This window comes from Mobula birostris, chromosome 3, assembly GCF_030028105.1.
Source record: "Mobula birostris isolate sMobBir1 chromosome 3, sMobBir1.hap1, whole genome shotgun sequence".
NCBI lineage: Eukaryota > Metazoa > Chordata > Chondrichthyes > Myliobatiformes > Myliobatidae > Mobula > Mobula birostris.
Window position 1 is genome coordinate 227,166,213 of NC_092372.1, and position 20,581 is coordinate 227,186,793.

Below are 20,581 nucleotides of genomic sequence, written 5' to 3' on the forward strand. Positions count from 1 at the left end.
CTCCTCACCTGACACCCGTTCCCCCCCCACACACGTAGCGTTCAGTCGCGGATGATCTCTGTGTGGGCGAAGGTCTTTGTACAATCATCTGTCACTTTAAACCGCCGGACAGTGAGAATCCAGTGTCTTCAGGGGCAGCATCAGCCTCTCCCAGAAACTTATTTCACCAAGTGCCTGTCTCTGTTTTCTTTTGTAACTCTGGATTGTAAATGACTATTTCTTACTGTGAGGTAGACCGCAGTATCAATGCAATTTTGTGAGTGTTACTGTGCAGAAGGATCTGTCCAGTGTCTGTCCTGAGGCACAGGGAGATGGGAGTTTACCCACCCCATGGATATCTGCACCACTAGGAGCCCAGATCTGGTGTTTTGGCCAAGTCTACCTGTTGCTGCGGTGGTCTGGGTCACAAGGACCAGCTCAATCTTCCCTACCACCACGTCTGGCAGCCCTCACCAGTATCACTGGAGTCGCCACTGGAAATGGAGACCGAGCAGTGGAAAGGGGGCCATCCCTTTGCTGTTTCTCTCATGTTTTCATCAGCAAAGCAGAAGTGTTCCTGTAGGGCAACACATTACCAACAGCACACTGCACATATAGTTATGCCCCCGCCTGCCCGCGTGGCTTCAGGCCGAGGGTGAGCCATCACTGCCATTCTAACGTACAATGGGGCCTCAGTTGTCAAGAGAGCCCTCCTGTGGTGTACACCACAGAAAGCCGTCCCCAGCTGTGTGGCAGGGATATCTGTGGACAGAGGTCCTACTGGTCCAGCCCTTCATCTTTCTGCTGCTAAGCCCCCGAGCCCCCTTCACCAGTGGCTGGAACTCTGGTCTCAGATGTGAATCGCCGTGAGTCAGCGTTCCTCATTAGGACTTTACAGACTCTTATTCAAGTGCTAACTGTGTACACCTCAAAGAATGGTCACTAACCGTGCCTTCAGTGAGCCCCCACCCCCCAAGGGAACAGGTCGACATTCACTGGCCGAACCCAGTCCTGGTGGTGCTGTACAGTTGTGTAGAATCGGCTGGGTGCCTAACGGCCTCCAGCCATATCACTGCCTTCCTCTAATCACCAAAGGATCCCATCAAATGTGTTTACTGCACAGTTAGTGTGTATTGGTTTAATCTAATACTGATCTCAGTCTTCCTGTGCCAAGTTTTTTGGAGTTTTTTTTTTAAGCTTGTAATTATGTGAAAACATTTAAAGTTGATCATGGAATAAACGAGGCCAATGAGGTCTGACCATCCCAATGTGGGGATGAGAACAAATGGTTTTTAATAAACATTCTTTTCAATAAAGTCCCCAAGAGCTGTTTATTGTTTTAGGAACCTTGTACAGTTCAAATAGTTCAGACCCAGTTGCAAGCCTTGGCCTTCCTTGCTGAGCCTTCCAGATTGTTGTTGGAGTGGTGTCGCAGGTAGACAGGGTCGTCAAGGTGGCTTTTGACACACCTGTCTTCAGGTCACTGAATAGACACATTGGGACATGGTGTTGCAGTTGTACAAGATGTTCGGAACATTGTCTGATTTGGTCACCCCACCCCATTTGTGAAAGATGTCATTAAGCTGTAAGAAATGCAGAGATTTACAGCGATGTTGCTACAAGCTGAGGGACTGAGTTACAGAGGGAAGTTGTTCATCTTGGGATTTTAGTCACTGGAGTGTAGATGTATGAGAGTTGATCTTAAAGGAGTGCATAAAATCATGAGGGGCATAGAGTGAATGCACAGTCTTTCCCAGGGTTGGGGAATCAAGAACCAGACAGCACGGGTTTAAGTTGTGCAGGGAGAGATTTAATGGGCCTTTCATCCACAGAACAAGACATAGTTGAGGCAGGAACAATAATACTGGAAAAGGATACTTGGACAGGTATGTGGATAGGAAAGGTTTCGAGGAGGGGGTTCCAACCTTTTTTTATGCAATGGCTCAATACCATTAAGGGGTCCATAGACCCCACATTGGAAACCCCTGGTTTAGAGGGATGTGGGCCGAACGTGACAAGCGTACTAGGAATTTGATTGGCCAAAGGGCCTGTCTCGGTGCTGTATATCATGCAATACAGGCTCCTAGGTTGCTTAAGGTTGTCATAGCCGGGAGATGTAATGGGGAAAAGCTCCCACCACCTATCAAATGCTCCCAATGGGGTGCATTTCAAATAGCCTCTGACAACCAAGTCTAATGCCTGGTCTTCACGTGTGGCTTAGCTACTAAGCCAAGCAGAACAGTTTCTACAGATGGGAGAAGGGGCAAAGGCGGATTACTGGTGCCTTAAAGCCAGGCACTTTGGGCAGATGGGTCTTGTTAGCTGTGGGGAAGGTTTCAGGAGTAAACCCCAATGGAAGAATCTGGAGCTGTAGTCCCCAAAGACACCATTGTCCTACATTGAGTTCAATGCTGACTGGCAATGCCACAGGTGTCAAACTATCAATATCAGTCTCTGCTGTTTCCTTGGACTCATCAGCTGGTGGAGTGGGGGAGCCTGCTCATCACAAACAGCTCTGGGCATCCCTAACCAACAGAGAGACTCACCTCGCAGGTTTCTATGCCTCTCAGTTTTATAAACTTGTAAAGAAAGTGAGAGGGAGATCCTTCGAGTTTCTGCAGGCTGTACTCTGTCCTTAGGGATGGGTGGTGTACAGAAGATCAGCCCAAACAAGGAGCTTCTTACATACTCTCTCAAGATCCTCTTGGACCTTCAATGAAACTCAGACCTGCTCAAATTTGAGAACTTTATTTCTAATAAAAGATACAATATTAAAGGCAAAACAAACACTGCTTAAACAATGGGTTTATATTAAATGAAAATATACAAAGCATTCACTTTCCTAAGGGTTTCTCCTTCGGACGGCGCAGATGAGACGGTGAGGGAACCAAACCTCTGACAGTCAGTAGATACTCCGTTCCGTTCTCACAGCTCACTGGAAGAAGAGATATTCGTAAAGTTCAAAGTACAAATATGTCACCCTATACATTCCCGAGAACAATTTTCTTGCAGGCGTTCACAGTAAATAAAACGGAACACAATAGAATCAGTGAAAGATGGCATCCAACAGGGCAGACAACGTGCAAAAGGCCATCTGTGCAAATACAAAACAAAATAATAATAAATAATTAAGCAATAAATGGAGAACATATGATGAAGAGTCCTTGAGGTGAGCGTGAAACCAGTTGAGGTGAGTGAAGTTATCCTCACTGGTTCAGGAGCCCAATAGTTGAGGGGTAATAACTGTCCCTAAACCTCTTGATGTGGGTCACAGGGCTCCTGTACCATTTTCCTGACAGTAGTGAGAAGAGAGTACGGCGGGGGCACCCATCTTGTCACACCTCCATTCCCCTCAGTCCCTTTGCACACCCAGCAGTGGGAGCAGAGAGAGCAGACTGCAGGGCACATTAATGCTGTGAGGTGGCTGCTCTGTCCAGGGCAGCAGGAAGGTACATTAACATCACTCCACCAGCCACCAGGCAAAAACCCCTCAGTTTCTGAGATGTTGACTGATGTAAGAGCCAACAGTGGACAAGACACTAACCCAACAGCACCCAAAAGGTCACTGAACAACCACCAGTTCAGAACAGGGGACCTTTTGAAGTTGTTTTCAGCTTAAAGGAAATGCAGGGATTATCCTGAGACAGTCCAACACTCGGAGAACTTACCTCTCTTCATGGGCACCAAGGCAGGTCTGGACAATCTCACTGGACAAGACTGCACCCTTGGTGAGAAAGCAATGGACACTGACTGTCCAACTATACAAACTGCTCAGAGTTTTCACTCAGGCAAGGAAGTCCTCCCCCATAATGGCCTCCAATGTCCATATGGCAGCAACACAAAAATTGCTGGAGCAACTCAACGTTGATTGGAATACCGAGCAGACACAACAGGAGCATTCCCACGCAGCTCCGACAAAGATTTTTGATGAGAAACCCAGTCTCTATAAAAGAGGTGGAGCAGTCATCATGGAAGCAGTCGTCTGAGTAGTGTGAGGCAGAATAGTCCGGCTTTGGCTCAATAAAGCTTCAGCATAAAACAGGCCGAGGCAAGGTAAGCTCATTTCTTATTGAACTCTTGACAGAATAGGGGATGTGTCTACAGAGCCAGTGTTCTGTTCTGGATGTCAGATGTGGGATTTCCAGGAGACTCCCAGCCTCCCCGATGGCCACATTCTGTGACAGGGGCATCGAGATGCAGCTCCTTAGAGACTGTGTTAGGGAATTGGAGCTGCAGCTCGATAACCCTTGGCTTGTTAGGGAAAGTGAAGTAGTGAGACAGGAGCTACAGGGAGGTGGTCACCCCAAGGCTACAGGAGACAAGATAAATGGGTGACTGTCAGGAGAGGGAAGGGTGAAACGTCAGATAGTGGAGAGCACCCCTGTGGCCATCCCAGTCAACAATAAGTACTCCATTTTGAGTCTGGCCCCGTGGCTCAGAAGGGGAGGGAACTGAAGAGGATGTAGCAGTAACAGTGGACTCGATAGTCAGGCGGACAGATAGGAGATTCTGTGGACGCCAAAAGGAAACACCAACGGTAGTTTGCCTCCCAGATGTTTCTCGATGCATCCACGATATCCTGAAAAGGGAGGGTGAGCAGCCAGAAGTCGTGGTACATCTTGGTACCAAACAGGGAGTTAGGAAGGAAGCTGAGAAACAGGACCTCAAGGGTAGTAATCTTGGGATTGCTGCCTGTGAGGAGAGGAATAGAATGAGGTGGCAAATAAATGTGTGGCTAAAGAATTGGAGCAGGAGGCAGGGATTCAGGTTTCTGGATAACTGGAACCTCTTCTGGGGCAGGTGGGACCTGTACAAAAGGGGCCAGTTGCACTTGAATCGGAGGGGGACCGATATTCTTGCGGGCAGATTTACTAGAGCTGTTCTTAGTGGTTTAAACTAACATGACAGGGGGATGGGAACCAGGGTGATAGAGCTGAGGATGAGCCAGCAGGTTTACAAGTAGATGATGGGTGTAGCATGAATGCAAGGAAGGACAAGCCAATGACTGGATGTAAATGCAGACAGAGCAAAGAGTTCAATTGTACCACAGAGGAAAAATTCATAAGAGCGAAGAATGCAGGACCAAAGGTGCTGTATTTAAATGCATGTAGCGTTTGGAATAAGGAGGACAAACTTGTGGCACAATTAGAGATTGGTCGATATGACATTGTGGGCATCACTGAGTCATGGCTGAAAGAAGCCCATAATTGGGCGCTTAACATCAAAGGATATGCTTTGTATTGAAAGGACAGGCCGGAAGGCATAGGGCGTGGTGTGGCTCTGTTGGTTAAGAGATGGGATTACAGCTTTAGAAAGCGGTGACAGAGTCAGAGACTGTTGAATCTTTGTGGGTGGAGTTAAGAATCTGCAAGGGTGAAAAAAACATTATGGGAATCATAGAGGACTCCAAGATGTGGGGTTGAGATTGCAAGGGAGCTGGAAGATGCATGTAATGAGGGTAACGACACAATCTCCGGAGCTGAAGGCCTCGAAATCCTCGGCTTTGTGTGTTTCAGCGGCCGGGGAGAGGTCGGAGGCTGTATCAGAGAGGCTGCTCGGAAGCTCGGAGTTTTCGGACGGATGGACTCAGTGTCGGCTGGAGTCGGCTGCTTCCAAGGTATCGGCAAGTTGACGGTGCCTGGAGGTTTATGGCAAGGAGTTTCTCCCTTTTGCCACCTGCTATCAGGGACTCGGGAGTCGATCGACTCGGGACTTGGAGACTTTTTTTTTTTTTTTACTGTGCCCATGGTTTGTTCTTCATCAAATTATGGTATTGCTTTGCACTGCTGTAACTATATGTTATAATTACGTGGTTCTGTCAGTGTTAGTCTTTGGTCTGTCCTGTTTTTCTGTGATATCACTCCGGAGAAACATTGTATCATTTCTTAATGCATGTATGCATTTCTAAATGACAATAAAAGAGGACTGAGTGTTCTCATAATCTAAATTGTAATGAGGAACTTCAATATGCAAGGGGATTGGGAAAAATCAGGTTGGTGTCAGATTGCAAGACAGGAAATTTGTTGAATCTCTACGAGATGGCTTTTTAGAGCAGCTTGTGATTGAGCCTACTCGCGGAAAGGCTATCCTAGATTGGGTGTTGTGTAATAACCCAGATCTTATTAGGGAGCTTAATGTAAAGGAACCCTTAGACAGTGATCATAATATGATTGAATTCATACTGCAATTTGAGAGGGAAAAGCAGAAGTTAGGTGTATCAGTGTTGCAATGGAATAAAGGGAATTACAGGGGCATGAGAGATGAGTTTGCCCAGGTGGACTGGAGAAGGATACTGGCAGGGATGACGACAGAGCAGGGGTGGCTGAAGTTTCTGGGAATAGTTCACAAGGCGCAGGATAGATATGTCCCACAGAGAAAGAAGTTCTCAAATGGCAGGAGTAGGATGTTAAGGACTGCGTAAAAGCCAAGGAAAAAGCATACGTGGTAGCTAAAGTGAGTGGGAAGTTAGATGACTGGAAAGCTTCTAAAATCCGATGAAAGGACAGGCTGCATCACTGTCTGGTATGAAGAGGCTACTGCACAGGACCCAAAGAAGCTGCAGAGGGTCGTAAATCTAGTCAGCTCCATCTTGGGTACTAGCCTACAAAGTACCCAGAACATCTTTAGTGAGCGGTGTCTCAGAAAGGCAGTGTCCATTATTAAGCACCTCCAGCACCCAGGGCATGCCCTTTTCTCACTGTTACCATCAGGTAGGAGATACAGAAGCCTGAAGGCACACACTCAGTGATTCAGGAACAGCTTCTCCCCTCTGCCATCCGATTCCTAAATGAATATTGAATCTTTGGACACTACCTCACTTTTTAAATATATATTATTTATGTTTTTGCATGATTTTTAATCTATTCAATATACATATACTGTAATTGACAAAGGTGAGGCAGTGAATGTCATGTACTTGGATTTTCAGAAGGTGTTTGATAAGGTGCCACACATGAGGCTGATTAACAGGATAAAATCCTATGGCGTTACAGGAAAGATACTGGCATGGATAGAGGAATGGCTGACAGGAGATAGTGAGTGGGAATAAAAGAGGGCTCTTCTGGTTGGCTGCTGTGACTAGTGGTGTTGGGACCGCTGCTTCTCTCATTGTTTGTCAATGATTTGGATAATGGAATTGATGGCTTTGTGGGAAAGTTTATGGATGATATGAAGACAGGTGGATGGATAGGTAGTGCTGAGGAAGCAATGTGATTGCAGCAGGACTTAGACAAATTGGAAGAATGGACAAAGAAGTGGCAGATGTAACAGTGTTGGGAAATGTATGATATTGCATTTTGATAAAAGGAACAATAGTGCAGACTATTACCCAAATGGGGAAAAAGTTCAGACATCAGAGGTGCAGAGGGACTTAGTAGTCCTCATGCAACACTCCTAGAGGTTAATTTACAGGTTGAGTCTGTGGTAAAGAAGGCAAATACAATGTTGGCATTTATTTCAAGGGGAACAGAATATAAAAGCGAGGAGATAACGCTGAGCTTCTATAAGACACCAGTCAGTGCGCAATTGGAGTATTGTTCACAGTATTGGACCCCATATCTCAGAAAGGACATGTTGTCATTGGACAGTCCAGAAGAGGTTCACAAGGATTATTCCAGGAATGAAGGGGTTAACATACGAGGAGCGTTTGGTAGCTTTGGGACTGCACTCACTAGCATTTAGAAGAACGTGGGGGGAATCTCACTGAAACCTACCGAATGTTGAAAGGACTAGATAGGGTGGACAGGGAGAGATGTAATGGGGGTATCCAGAACTAGAGGGCACAGCCTCAAAAATGGGGAGCGACCCTTTGGAACGGAGATAAGGAGGAATATTTTTAGCAGGAAGTGATGAACCTGTGGAACGCTCTGCGGTGGAGGCCAAGTCCATGGGTATATTTAAGGCTGAAGTTGATGGTTTCCTGATCGGTCAGGGCATCAAAGGATATGGTGAGAAGGCGGGTGTCCGGGGTTGAGTGGAAACCAGGATCAGCCATGATGGAATGGCGAAGCAGACTCGATGGGTGAATGCCAACGTTCCAGGCCGAGACACTTCATTGGGACTGGAAAGGAAGGGAGTTACCTCCAGTCCTGATTAGGAGTCTCAGCCCGGAACACTGGCAGTTTATTCCCCTCCACAGATGCTGCCCGACTTGCTGAGTTCCTCCAGCAGGTAGTGTTGCTCAAGATTTCCAGCACCTGGAGAATCTCACGACTCCACAGTGCCGGCCACGAAGACCCTCCTGTACGCAGAGTGCCAGGCTCCCCCTCACACTCACCTTGGATTTATTCTGCACTGGTAAGTACAGCTTGAACTCTGCGGGGAGCTCGTCCTCTGAGTACAGCCTGTCGGAGAAGTAAACCCGCCGGATATGACAGTTGGCGTGAATCTGAAAGACAAACAAGCGACCGAGTCATAGGAAGTCAGCTCAGGGTGACGCATCGGCCCCAGTCAACTGGGCTGGTTGACTAACATGCCCCAAAGGGCTGACAGGGCGGAATCCATCCCTGGTCCTTTGGCTTCTGTCCAAGAAAAGGCAGATCCAATTCAATGGCACAAACACGCCTGGCTGCTAATCTCCAGAGACAGTGGGAAGTCAGGCACCTGAAGCTTTGCATTAAAGTGACTTTTACGATCTGTGTGTTCTTCTTTGCAGTTGGACTGATCAAAAGTCCACACATGCAGTCAGAGAGTCACAGCACAAAAACAGGCCGTAAGACATAGCAGCAGAATTTGGCCATTCAGCCCACGGAGAACTTCTATTCTGCTCTTGACCCTCCCGTGCTCTCGTAAATATTGCAATCAAACCTGCAAGCACCACTTCCGCTGGCAGCTCTTTCCACACTCTCACCACCCAGTAAAGATGATTCCCCCTCATGTGCCCAGCACAACTCAAAACCTGGAATTCCTTCTGCAGAACGTGTGCCCCAGCACACTGCCTGGATGAGCAGGTACAACCTGTCTGGAGAGGTTGGACAAACCAGGATCATTTTGATTTGGCGATACAGCACAGAACAGGCCCAATGCCAGCAGCCCACCTAGGATATTAAAGCAAGTACATAACGCTGAGGCTTTATGAGGCATGTGAGCAGTTTTGGGTCTTTTATCTGGAAAAGATCTATCGGCATTCAAGAGGGGCCAGAGGAGGTTAACGAGAGAAGAAAGGGTTAATGTATGAGGCTGGCTTTGGCCCTGTACTCACTGGAGTTAAGGGGTGGGGGGGAGAATCTCATTAAGACTTATTGAATACTGAAGGGCCTAGATGGTGTGGATGCAGGGAAGTCTAGGACCAGAGGGCACAGCCTCATCAGAATAGAAGGACATCAATTTAGAACAGAGATTAGGAGGGATTCAGATTTCTGGATCACTGGGACCTCTTCTGGGGCAGGTGTGACCTGTACAAAAAGGACGGGTTGCACTTAAATCCGAGGGGAACCAATATCCTGGTAGGGAGCTTTGCTGATGCTATTGGGGAGAGTATAAACTAGAATTGCTGGGAGGTGGGAACCAAACTGAAGTGACGGAGGAAAGGGAGGTAGGCTCATAAATAGAGAAAGTTTGGGGACAGTGCGAAAGGGAGGATAGGCATGTGATAGAGAAGGGAAGCACTCAGACCAATGGTTTGACATGTGTCCATTTTAATGCGAGTAGTATTATGAATAAAGCGGATGAGCTAAGAGCGTGGATCAGCACTTGGAGCTATGATGTTGTGGCCATTACAGAGGCTTCGATGGTGCAGGGGCAGGAGTGGCTACTTCAAGTGCCAGGCTTTATATGTTTCAGAAAGGACAGGGAGGGAGGCAAAAGAGGTGGGGTATGGCACTGTTGATCAGAGATAGTGTCACGGCTGCAGAAAAGGAGGAGGTCATGAAGGGGTTGTCTACAGAGTCTCTGTAGGTAGAGGTTAATAGGTAAGGGTCAATATCTCTACTGGGTGTTTTTTATAGACCACCCAATAGTAACAGGGACATCAACGAGCAGATAGGGAGACAGATTCTGCAAAGGTGTAATAATAACAGGATTGTTGTGATGGAAGATTTTAATTTCCCAAATATTGTCTGGCATCTCCCTAGAGTGAGGGGTTTAGATGGGGTGGAGTTTGTTAAGTGTGTCCAGGAAGGTTTCTTGACACAATATGTAGATAAGCCTGCAAGAGGACAGGCTGTACTTGATCTGGTATTAGGAAATGAACCTGGTCAGGTGTCAGGTCTATCAGTAGGAGAGCGTTTTGGAGATAGTGATCATAATTCTATCTCCTTTACCATAGCATTGGAGAGGGATAGGAGCAGACAAGTTAGGGAAACGTTTAATTGGAGTAAAGGGAAATATGAGGCTATCAGGCAGGAACTTGGAAGCATAAACTGGAAACAGATGTTCTCAGGGAAACATACCGATGAAATGTGACAAATATTCAGGGGATATTTGCGTGGGGTTCTGAGTAGGTACATTCCAATAAGACATGGAAAGGATGGTAGGGTGCAAGATCTGTGGTGCACAAAGGCTGAAGAAGAACTTACAAAAGGTTCAAAAAACTATGTAATAATATGAATCTAGAAGATTATAAGGCTAGCAGGAAGCATCTTAAGAATGAAATTAGGAGAGCCAGAAGGGGCTATGAGAAGGCCTTGGTAGACAGGATTTAGGAAAACCCCAAGGCGTTTTACAAGTACGTGAAGAGCAAGAGGATGAGATGTGAGAGAATAGGACCAATCAAGTGTGACAGTGGAAAAGTGTGTTTGGAACCGGAGGAAATAGCGACGATACTTAATGAATACTTTACTTCTGTATTCACTACGGAAAAGGATTTTGGAGATTGTAGGGATGACTTACAGTGGACTGAAAAGCTTGAGCATGCAGATATTAAGAAAGAGGATGTGCTGGAGCTATTGGAAAGCATCAAGTTGGATAAGTCACCGGGACTGGACGGGATGTATCCCAGACTACTGTGGGAAGCGAGGGAGCAGATTGCTGAGCCTCTGGCAATGATCTTTGCATCATCAATGAGGACGGGAGAGGTTCTGGAAGATTGGAGGGTTGCGGATGTTGTTCCATTATTCAAGAAAGGGAGTAGAGATAGCCCAGGAAATTATAGACCAGTGAGTCTTACTTCAGTGGTTGGTAAGTTGATGGAGAAGATCCTGAGAGGCAGGATTTATGAACATTTGGAGAGGCATAATATGATTAGGAATAGTCAACATGGCTTTGTCAAGGGCAGGTCATGCCTTACGAGCCTGAGTGAATTTTTTGAGGATGTGACTAAGCACATTGATGAAGGTAGAGCCGTAGATGTTGCGTATATGGATTTTAGCAAGGAATTTGATAAGGTACCCCATGCAAGGCTTATTGAGAAATTAAGGAGGCATGGGATCCAAGGGGACATTGCTTTGTGGATCCAGGACTGGTTTGCCCACAGAAGGCAAAGAGTCGTTGTAGATAGGTCATATTCTGCATGGAGGTCAGTGACCAGTGGTGTGCCTCAGGGATCTGTTTCAGGACCCCTGCTCTTCGTGATTTTTATAAATGGCCTGGATGAGGAAGTGGAAGGATGGGTTAGTAAATTTGCTGATGACACAAAGGTTGGGGATGTTGTGGATAGTGTGGAGGGCTGTCAGAGGTTACAGTGGGACATTGATAGGATGCAAAATTGGGCTGAGAAGTGGCAGATGGAGTTCAACCCAGATAAGTGTGAGGTGGTTCATTTTGGTAGGTCAAATATGATGGCAGAACATAGTATTAATGGTAAGACTCTTGGCAGCGTGGAGGATCAGAGGGATCTTGGGGTCCGAGTCCATAGGACACTCAAAGCTGCTGTGCAGGTTGACTCTGTGGTTAAGAAGGCATACGGTGTATTGGCCTTCATCAGCTGTGGGATTGAGTTTAAGAGCTGAGAGGTAATGTTGCAGCTATATAGGACCCTGGTCAGACCCCACTTGGAGTACTGTGCTCAGTTCTGGTCACCTCACTACAGGAAGGATGTGGAAGCCATAGAAAGGGTGCAGAGGAGATTTACAAGAATGTTTCCTGGATTGGGGAGCACGCCCTATGAAAACAGGTTGAGTGAACTTGGCCTTTTCTCCTTGGAGAAACAGAGGATGACAGGTGATCTGATAGAGGTGTACAAGATAATGAGAGGCATTGATCGTGTGGATAGACAGAGGTGCTTCCCCAGGGCTGAAATTGCTAGAGACAAGAGGGTATAGTTTTAAGGTGCTTGGAAGCAGGTACAGAGGAGATGTCAGGGGTAAGTTTTTTTATGCGGAGAGTGGTGAGTGTGTGGAATGGGCTGCCGGTGGAGGCGGTTACGATAGGGTCTTTTAAGAAGCTTCTGGATGGCTAGTGAAGTTTAAGAGACTACTGGACAGGTATATGGAGGAATTTAAGTTGGGGGCTTATATGGGAGGCAGGGTTTGAGGGTCGGCACAACATTGTGGGCCAAACGGCCTGTACTGTGCTGTACTATTTTATGTTCTATGTTAAACTGCTCTATTCAATCTCATTTAATCTCTGCTCCACAGAGAACGAAGCCAGCTTCTACTCTGCCAGAGAGCCGAACTCCCTCTTCCAAGGAGTGGTCTGGGACATCCTATCCCTCCACCTGGCACAGTACTAACAGCCAGAAACCCCCAGCCGCCCGCTCACCTGTACTCGCAGCGTTTCAATGTAGTTGGTGCTGTAGGCTCGGCGGGTGAAGTCGGACAGGTTAAACTGGATCTGGTTCCAGCCATCGTCCAGCCTCATGGGCATGGTGCAGATGAAGGGCTTCACCCGTGTCGTGCTCTGGTAGTTGCTGGCCCGGAACCGCCGTCGCACATTCTTGTCATCCAGCACCTGCCGGAACAGGTTAGTGGGATTTAATCCAGCCAGTGCTTCACTTGACCTCCACCAGGGCCAGATGCGAAAGCAGGAGGGTTGGACGTGGGCCTGTCAACCCCATCCCGTAAAAGTCCAGAGCCACAGAAATGTCAACGAAAGCTCCAACGACCTCGTCCCTGCGAGAGGAAGGGTCTTCGTAGATGGGCTAGGATAGAGGACCTTGGGGAGCAGCTAGCGGTGGCCTATGCCCCAGCAGGAGTGATGTGCGAACAAGAGGAGGCTGTACTTCGGGACGAGGAAAAGGACACTGTACACAGACTACAGTGATGTACAGAGGGATCCTGGGGTCCAAGTCCACAGCTCACTGAAAGTGGCTGCACACGTCTCTTTGTTGTTAAAGCTTTATTTATCACATGTACATTGAAACTCGGAGAAATATGTGGTTTGCGTCAACCATCAGAGCCCAAAGACATGCAGGGAGCAGCCCACAAGTCTCGCCACGCCTCCACAGCACACGACTTACTAACCCTAACCCGCACCGGCGTCTTTGCAGTGTGGGAGGAATCCAGAGCACTGGGGGAAAGCCTACGCAGTCACTGGGAGAACTTACAAGCTCCTTGCAGACAGCATTGGGAACTGAACCTCGGTCAGTGACCACTGGAACGGTAAAGCATTGCGCTAATGGCTACGTTACCGTATCACAATAGGTTAGTAAAAACAAAGGCCAGTGATGTGTGTGCCTTCATCAGTCAGAGTACTGAGTACAAGAGTCAGGAGGTTATGCTGCAGCTGTATAAAACTCGGGTCAAGCCACTTCTGCAGTATTTTGTGCAGTTCTGGGTATCCCCACGAGAGGCTGCAGATTGCATTCAGCACGACGCTGCCTGTGTTGGGTGATTTGCTTTGGATTGGCAGAGGCCTGATAAAGGTTTATAAGATCTTGAGAGGTGACTACAGTCAGAATATTTCTCCCAAGGGGAAAAATGTCAAGTGATGTAGGTTAATTGGTCATTGTCAACGGTCCTGTGATGAGACTAGCATTGAATCAGAGCAGCTCAAAGGGCCGGGAAGGAGGGAAGGAAAGACAGAGGACGCGCTTTTAAAAGTGAGAGGGTGGAAGTTTAAAGGAGATGTGTGGGGCAAGTTCACACACATACGTTTTGGTAATGGGACACAGCAGCTGTCCTTGTGGTCCTCACCTGGACTTCGAATGTGAAGTATTTCTTCAGGTTCTTGATGATCATCACAAGGAAGGGCAGCTTGATGCCCAGGGTCTTCTTTGGGTCCGCTGGGCAGGTGATGTATGTGGTGCTGGTGGGGTTTCAGACACAGTTAGTACCAACTTTAAATCAGTTCCTGAAGTTGTCACAGCCAGGGAGAGGGGGTAGTGGGGATAAGACAGCTTAAATGTTCCCAATAGTGTGAGTCTCAAATAGCCTCTGAGAACTAAGTCCAGTTCCTGGCCTTCACGTGTGGCTTAGCTATTAAGCCAGTGGAATCATTTCTAGTGACATCGTACTGCCCTGGCTGCATACACCCAGGATGTAACATCCATGGTCGATCCCCACCAACGGAGGGCCTCTTGTACCAACCCGAGCTGGTCAGAAGCAGCAGCAATGGCTGGAAGTGAGATTCCTCAAGCTCGCCATCACACCTTCCCTCCACTTGCCGGCTGCCCCCTCTCTTCTACCTCCAGTGGCGGAGAAAGTTCGACCCAGACTGAGGGCTGGCTCGGGCTCAGGTCTGTTTATTGTCATCGACACCACAGTGCATTGTCGTTCCTGGCTCATGTGAAGCCCTCAGAGTAAACCGTGTCATGGGATTGGAATCAAAAACAATAAACACAACGACAAAACGGCCAGTGTTCGGTGTTCTGTGCTCGGTGTCAGATGTGGGAAGTTCAGGAGACTCCCAGACTCCCGGACGGCCACATCTGCACCAGGTGCATCGAGCTGCAGCTCCTTAGGGACCGGGTTAGGGAACTGGAGATGCAGCTCGATGACCTTTGTCTGGTCAGGGAGAGTGAGGAGGTGATAGAGAGGAGCTATAGGCAGGTGGTCACACCGGGGCCTGGGGAGACTGATAAGTGGGTAACAGTCAGGAGAGGGAAGGGAAAGAGTCAGATACTAGAGAGTACCCCTGTGGCTGTAACCTTTAACAATAAGTACTCCTGCTTGAGTACTGTTGGGGGGTCAGCCTACCTGGGGGAATCAACAGTGACTGTGCCTCTGGCACAGAGTCTGGCCCTGTGGCTCAGAAGGGTAGGGAAAGGAAGAGGATGGCAGCAGTAATAGGGGACTCTATAGTTAGGGGTCAGACAGGTGATTCTGTGGACGCAGGAAAGAAACGCAGATGACAGTTTGCCTCCCAGGTGCCAGGGTCCAGGATATTTCTGATCGCGTCCAAGATATCTTGAAGTGGGAAGGAGAACAGTCACGCCCCCACCTCTTTTGCCTCCCTCCCCGCCCGTCCTTTCTGAAACATCTAAAGCCTGGCACTTGAAGTAACCATTCCTGCCCCCTGCACCATCCAGGTCTCTGTAATGACCACCACACCATAGCTCCAAGTGGTGGGGGCTTGGCACTGTTGATCAGAGATAGTGTCACGGCTGCAGAAAAGGAGGAAGACATGGAGGGATTGTCTACAAGAGGAGAGGCTGTACTTGATCTGATATTGGGAAATGAACCTGGTCAGGTGTCAGGTCTCTCAGTGGGAAAGCATTTGAGATAGTGATCACAATTCTATCTCCTTTACCATAGCGTTGGAGAGGGACAGGAACAGACAAGTTAGGGAAACGAGAACTAGGGGATATTGCCTCAAGATTCAGGGGGGAAGATTTAGGACGGAGATGAGAAGAAACTGTTTTTCCCAGAGAGTGGGGAATCTGTGATATTCTCTGCCCAGGGAAGCAGTTAAGGCTTCTTCACTAACTATATTTAAGAAACCGTTAGATAGATTTTTACAAAGTAGGGGAATTCAGGGTTATGGGAAAAAGGCAGGTAGATGGAGCTGAGTTTACGGACAGATCAGCCATGATCTTATTGAATGGTGGGGCAGGCTCGATGGGCCGGATGGCCTCCTCCTGCTCCCATTTCTTATGAAGCGTTTAATTGGAGTAAGCAGAAATATGAGGCTATCAGGCAGGAACTTGGAAGCATAAATTGGAAACAGATGTTTTCAAGTAAATGTATGGAAGAAATGTGGCAAGTGTTCAGGGAATATTTGCATGGGATTCTGCATAGGTACGTTCCAATGAGACAGGGAAAGGATGGTAGGGTACAGGAACAGTGGTGTACAAAGGCTGTTGTAAATCTAGTCAAGAAGAAGAGCTTACGAAAGGTTCATAAAACTAGGTAATGAGGGAGATTCTAGAAGATTATAAGGCTAGCAGGAAGGAGCTTAAGAATGAAATTAGGAGAGCCAGAAGGGGCCATGAGAAGGCCTTGGTGGACAGGATTAAGGAAAACCCCAAGGCATTCTACAGGTATGTGAAGAGCAAGAGGATAAGACATGAGAGAATAGGACCAATCAAGTGTGACAGTGGAAAAGTGTGTATGGAACCGGAAGAGATAGCAGAGGTACTTAATGAATGCTTTGCTTCAGTATTCAATACAGAAAAGGATCTTGGCAATTGTACGGATGACTTGCAGCGGACTGAAAAGCTTGAGCATGTAGATATTAAGGAAAAGGATGTGCTGGAGCTTTTGGAAAGCATCAAGTTGGATAAGTCACCGGGACCAGACAGGCTACTGTGGGAAGCGAGGGAGGAGATTGCTGAGCCTCTGGCGATGATCTTTGCATCATCATTGAGGACGGGAGAGGTTCCAGAGGATTGGAGGTTGTGGATGTTGTTCCATTATTCAAGAAAGGGAGTAGAAATAGCCCAGGAAATTATAGACCAGTGAGAATTACTTCAGTGATTGGTAAGTTGATGGAGAAGATCCTGCGAGGTAGGATTTATGAACATTTGGAGAGGCATAGTATTAGGAATAGTCAGCATGGCTTTGTCAAAGGCAGATCATGCCTTAAGAGCCTGATTTAATTTTTTTTGAGGATGTGACAAAATACATTGATGAAGGTAAAGCTGTAGATGTAGTGTATATGGATTTCAGCAAGGCATTTGATAAGGTACCCCATGCAAAGCTTATTGAGAAAGTAAGGAGGCATGGGATCCAAGGGGACATTGTTTTGTGGATCCAGGACTGGTTAGCCCACAGAAGGCAAAGAGTGGTTGTAGATGGGTCATATTCTGCATGGAGGTCGGTGACCAGTGGTGTGCCTCAGGGATCTGTTCTGGGACCCCTACTCTTCGTGATTTTTGTAAATGACCTGGATGAGGAAGTGGAGGGATGGGTTAGTAAATTTGCTGATGACACAAAGGTTGGGGGTGTTGTGGATAGTGTGGAGGGCTGTCAGAAGTTACAGCAGGACATTGATATGATGCAAAACTGGGCTGAGAAGTGGCAGATGGAGTTCAACCCAGATAAGCGTGAGGTAGTTCATTTTGGTAGGTCAATATGATGGCAGAATATAGTATTAATGGTAAGACTCTTGGCAGTGTGGAGGATCAGTGGGATCTTGGAGTCTGAGTCCATAGGACACTCAAAGCTGCTACGCAGGTTGACTCTGTGGTTAAGAAGGCATACGGTGCATTGGCCTTCATCAATAGTGAGATTGAGTTTAGGAGCCGAGAGGTAATGTTGCAGCTATATAGGACCCTGGTCAGACCCCACTTGAAATACTGTGCTCAGTTCTGGTTGCCACACTACAGGAAGGATGTGGAAACCATAGATTAGATTAGATTCAACTTTATTGTCATTGTGTCAAGTACAGATACAAAGCCAATGAAATGCAATTAGCATCTGACCAGAAGGGCAAAAGAATAGTATTATTTACAAAATAACTGCAAATAAAAAGTAAGTGCTACAACATACAAATATAAAAGTACTGAGACAGTCCAATATGGGTACAATACTGCTTAGCGCTGTGATGTGAGATTCAGCAGGGTCACAGCCTCAGGGAAGAAGCTCTTCCTGAGCCTGCTGGTGCAGGAGTGGAGGCTCCTGTAGCACCTACTGGAGTAGGCAGTACATGAATACAACGATACATGGATACGATACAATGAGTTGGAAAAGCCTAAAAGAGCTCGTAAGGGTGTTACACTTAGCGTAAAACTAGACATAATTAAGCGTTTCAATCGTGGTGAACGAAGTAAGGACAAAGTGAGTTTGGCTTGTGGAAGTTGACGAAGATGATGTTGAAGAGGTTTTGGCATCCCATGACCAAGAACTGATAGATGAAGAGCTGATGCAATTGGAAGAGGAAAGGATAACAATCGAAACCGAATGCAGTAGCGAACGGACCAAAAGTGAAGTCGTCCAGGAACTGACTGCGAAGCAACTGCGTGAGATGATAGAAAATGCGCGAGGCTAAGCAGTCAAGTATACTGTCGTTCTTCAAGCCTTCCACATCAGCCACAGCAGACGACAAACCTCGACCTTCGACATCAAGGCAGGCAGACATAGAAGAAGATGACCTGCCTGCCCTGATGGAAACAGACGACGATGAGATGACACCCCGGTGTCCCACCACCCCAATCCCTGGGTGCCCCTGACGAAGGGTCTCGGCCCGAAACATCGACTGTACCTCTTCCTAGAGATGCTGCCTGGCCTGCTGTGTTCTCCAGCAACTTTGATGTGTGTTGCTTGAATTTCCAGCATCTGCAGATCTCCTTGTGTTACTGTTCACAATACTCAAGGCGAGGTCTCACCAGTGCCTTATAAAGCCTCAGCATCACATCACTGCTCTGGTATTCTAGACCTCTTAAAATGAATGCTAACATTGCATTTACCTTCCTCAACACCAACTCTACCTGCATGTTAACCTTCAGAGTGTTCTGCACAAGGACTCCCAAGACCCCTTGCATCTCAGAGTTTCAAATTTTCTCCCCTTTGAGAAAGTAGTCTGCACATTTATTTCTACTACCAAGGTGCATGACCATGCACTTTTCAATGTTGTATTTCATTTGCCACCTTCTTGCCCATTCTCCTAAACTGTCTAACTCCTTCTGCAGCCTACCTATTTCCTCAACACTACCTGCCTCTCCACCAGTCTTTATATCATCTGCTAACTTGGCAACAAAGCCATCTATTCCATCATCTAAATTATTGATATACAACATAAAAAGAGGTGGCCCCAACACCGACCCCTGCAGAACACCACTAGTCACTGGCAGCCAACCAGAAAAGGATCATTTTATTCCCACTTTCTGCCTCCTACCAATCAGCTAATGCTCTAACCATGTTAGTGACTTTCTCATAATACCATGGGCTCTTAACTTGGCAAGCAGCCTCATGTGTGGCACCTTGTCAAAAGCCTTCTGAAAGTCCAAATATACAACATCCACTGCATCCCCTTTACCTATCCTACTTGTAATCTCCTCAAAGAATTCCAACAGATTCGTCAGGCAAGATTTTCCCTTATGGAAACCATGCTGATTTCGTCCTATCTTGTCCTGTGTCACCAAGTACTCCATAACCTGATAAGACTCCCAACATCTTTCCAACCACTGAGGTCAGGTTAACTGGTCTATAATTTCCTTTCTGCTGCCTTCCTCCTTTCTTAAACAGTGGAATGACATTTGCAATTTTCCAGTTCTCAGGCACCATGCCAGGGTCCAATGATTTTTGAACGATCATTACTAGTGCCTCCACAATCTCTACCACTGCCTCATTCAGAACTTTCGGGTGCAGTTCATCTGGTCTGGGTGACTGGTGTACCTTTAGGCCTTTTAGCTTTTTGAGCACCTTCTCCCTTGTAATAGTAACTGCACTCACTTCTCTTCCTTCACACACTACTACATCTGGCACACGACTAGTGTCTTCCACAGACTGAAGCAAAATACTCATTTAGTTCATCAGCTATCTCCTTGTCCCCCATTATTATTTCTCCGCCCTCATTTTCCAGCAGTCCTATGTCCACTCTCATCTTTACTTTTTACATATTTGAAAAAAGCTTTTATTATTGTTTGCTAGCTTGCTTTCATATTTCATCTTTTCCCTATTCATGATTCTTTTCGTAGCTCTCTTTAGGTTTTTAAAAGCTTCCCAATCCTCTGTCTTCTCACTAATTTTTGCTTTGTTGTATGCTCTCTCTTTTGCTTTTACATTAGCTTTGACTTCCCTTGTCATCCATGGTTGTACTATTTTGCCGTTTGAGTATTTTGTTGTTTTTGGAATACGTACAGCTATCGGGCACCTTCTTAATTTTTCCTAGATACTCATGCCATTGCTGCTCGTCTTGTCTTTAGCCATCAGTGCAGTACGAGGTAGGCGGTTGTGGGCCAGGCTGGTACTCCATCTCTAATACTGAATGTGCCATCTCTAATACTGAATGTGCCAGCTCACCGCACCAGTGGATTCCCTCCACTGAAGTGGAGCGGTGACCCAGACCGGTCTCTGCAACAACCAGATCAGCCATAGTTACAGCCGCTTTCAAAAGGCTCATAAACACAAGTTATTGTGCCAATGCTGGAAACCCAGAGCAACACGCACACAAAATGCTGGAGGAACTTAACAGTTTAGGTAGCATCTATTGGGAGGTGGGGCAGGGAGAGGGGGGGGTGGCTGGGAAATAAGCAGTCGACTAATTAGGCTGGGAGAAGGGACTCGGCATAAGAGAAGGATCTCTGAAACATCAGCTGTACCTGAAATGTCTCCTGGACCAAATGGTGGTCACCCTGGGGGTTCTGAAAGAGGTGGCTGAAGAGATTATAGAGGCATTAGTAATGATC

At 47.0% G+C, this 20,581-nt stretch overlaps 1 protein-coding gene across 1 annotated transcript; it reads right to left on the reverse strand.

Moving 5' to 3' along the window:
- Positions 1–427: 427 nt before the first annotated feature.
- On the reverse strand, positions 428–14,096 carry LOC140195738 (cilia- and flagella-associated protein 20-like). Its single transcript, XM_072254443.1, has 4 exons — positions 13,989–14,096; positions 12,616–12,804; positions 8,249–8,365; positions 428–556 (listed from the first exon to the last, which is right to left on the reverse strand). Exons 1-4 carry the CDS (start codon positions 14,031–14,033, stop codon positions 428–430), a joined length of 480 nt encoding a protein of 159 aa, XP_072110544.1. The 5' UTR covers positions 14,034–14,096.
- Between the last annotated feature and the right edge of the window lie 6,485 nt (positions 14,097–20,581).

Bases quoted from the DNA above. Each gene is read 5' to 3' on its own strand.
- LOC140195738 (XM_072254443.1), bottom strand. From the start codon at position 14,033: ATGATCATCAAGAACCTGAAGAAATACTTCACATTCGAAGTCCAG. The intron at 8,366-12,615 runs GTGAGCGGGCGG...TTTGTCTTTCAG, and splicing joins TTGAAACGCTGCGAGTACAG to ATTCACGCCAACTGTCATAT. The intron at 557-8,248 runs GTGAGGGGGAGC...GTTGCCCTACAG, and splicing joins AGAATAAATCCAAGGTGAGT to GAACACTTCTGCTTTGCTGA.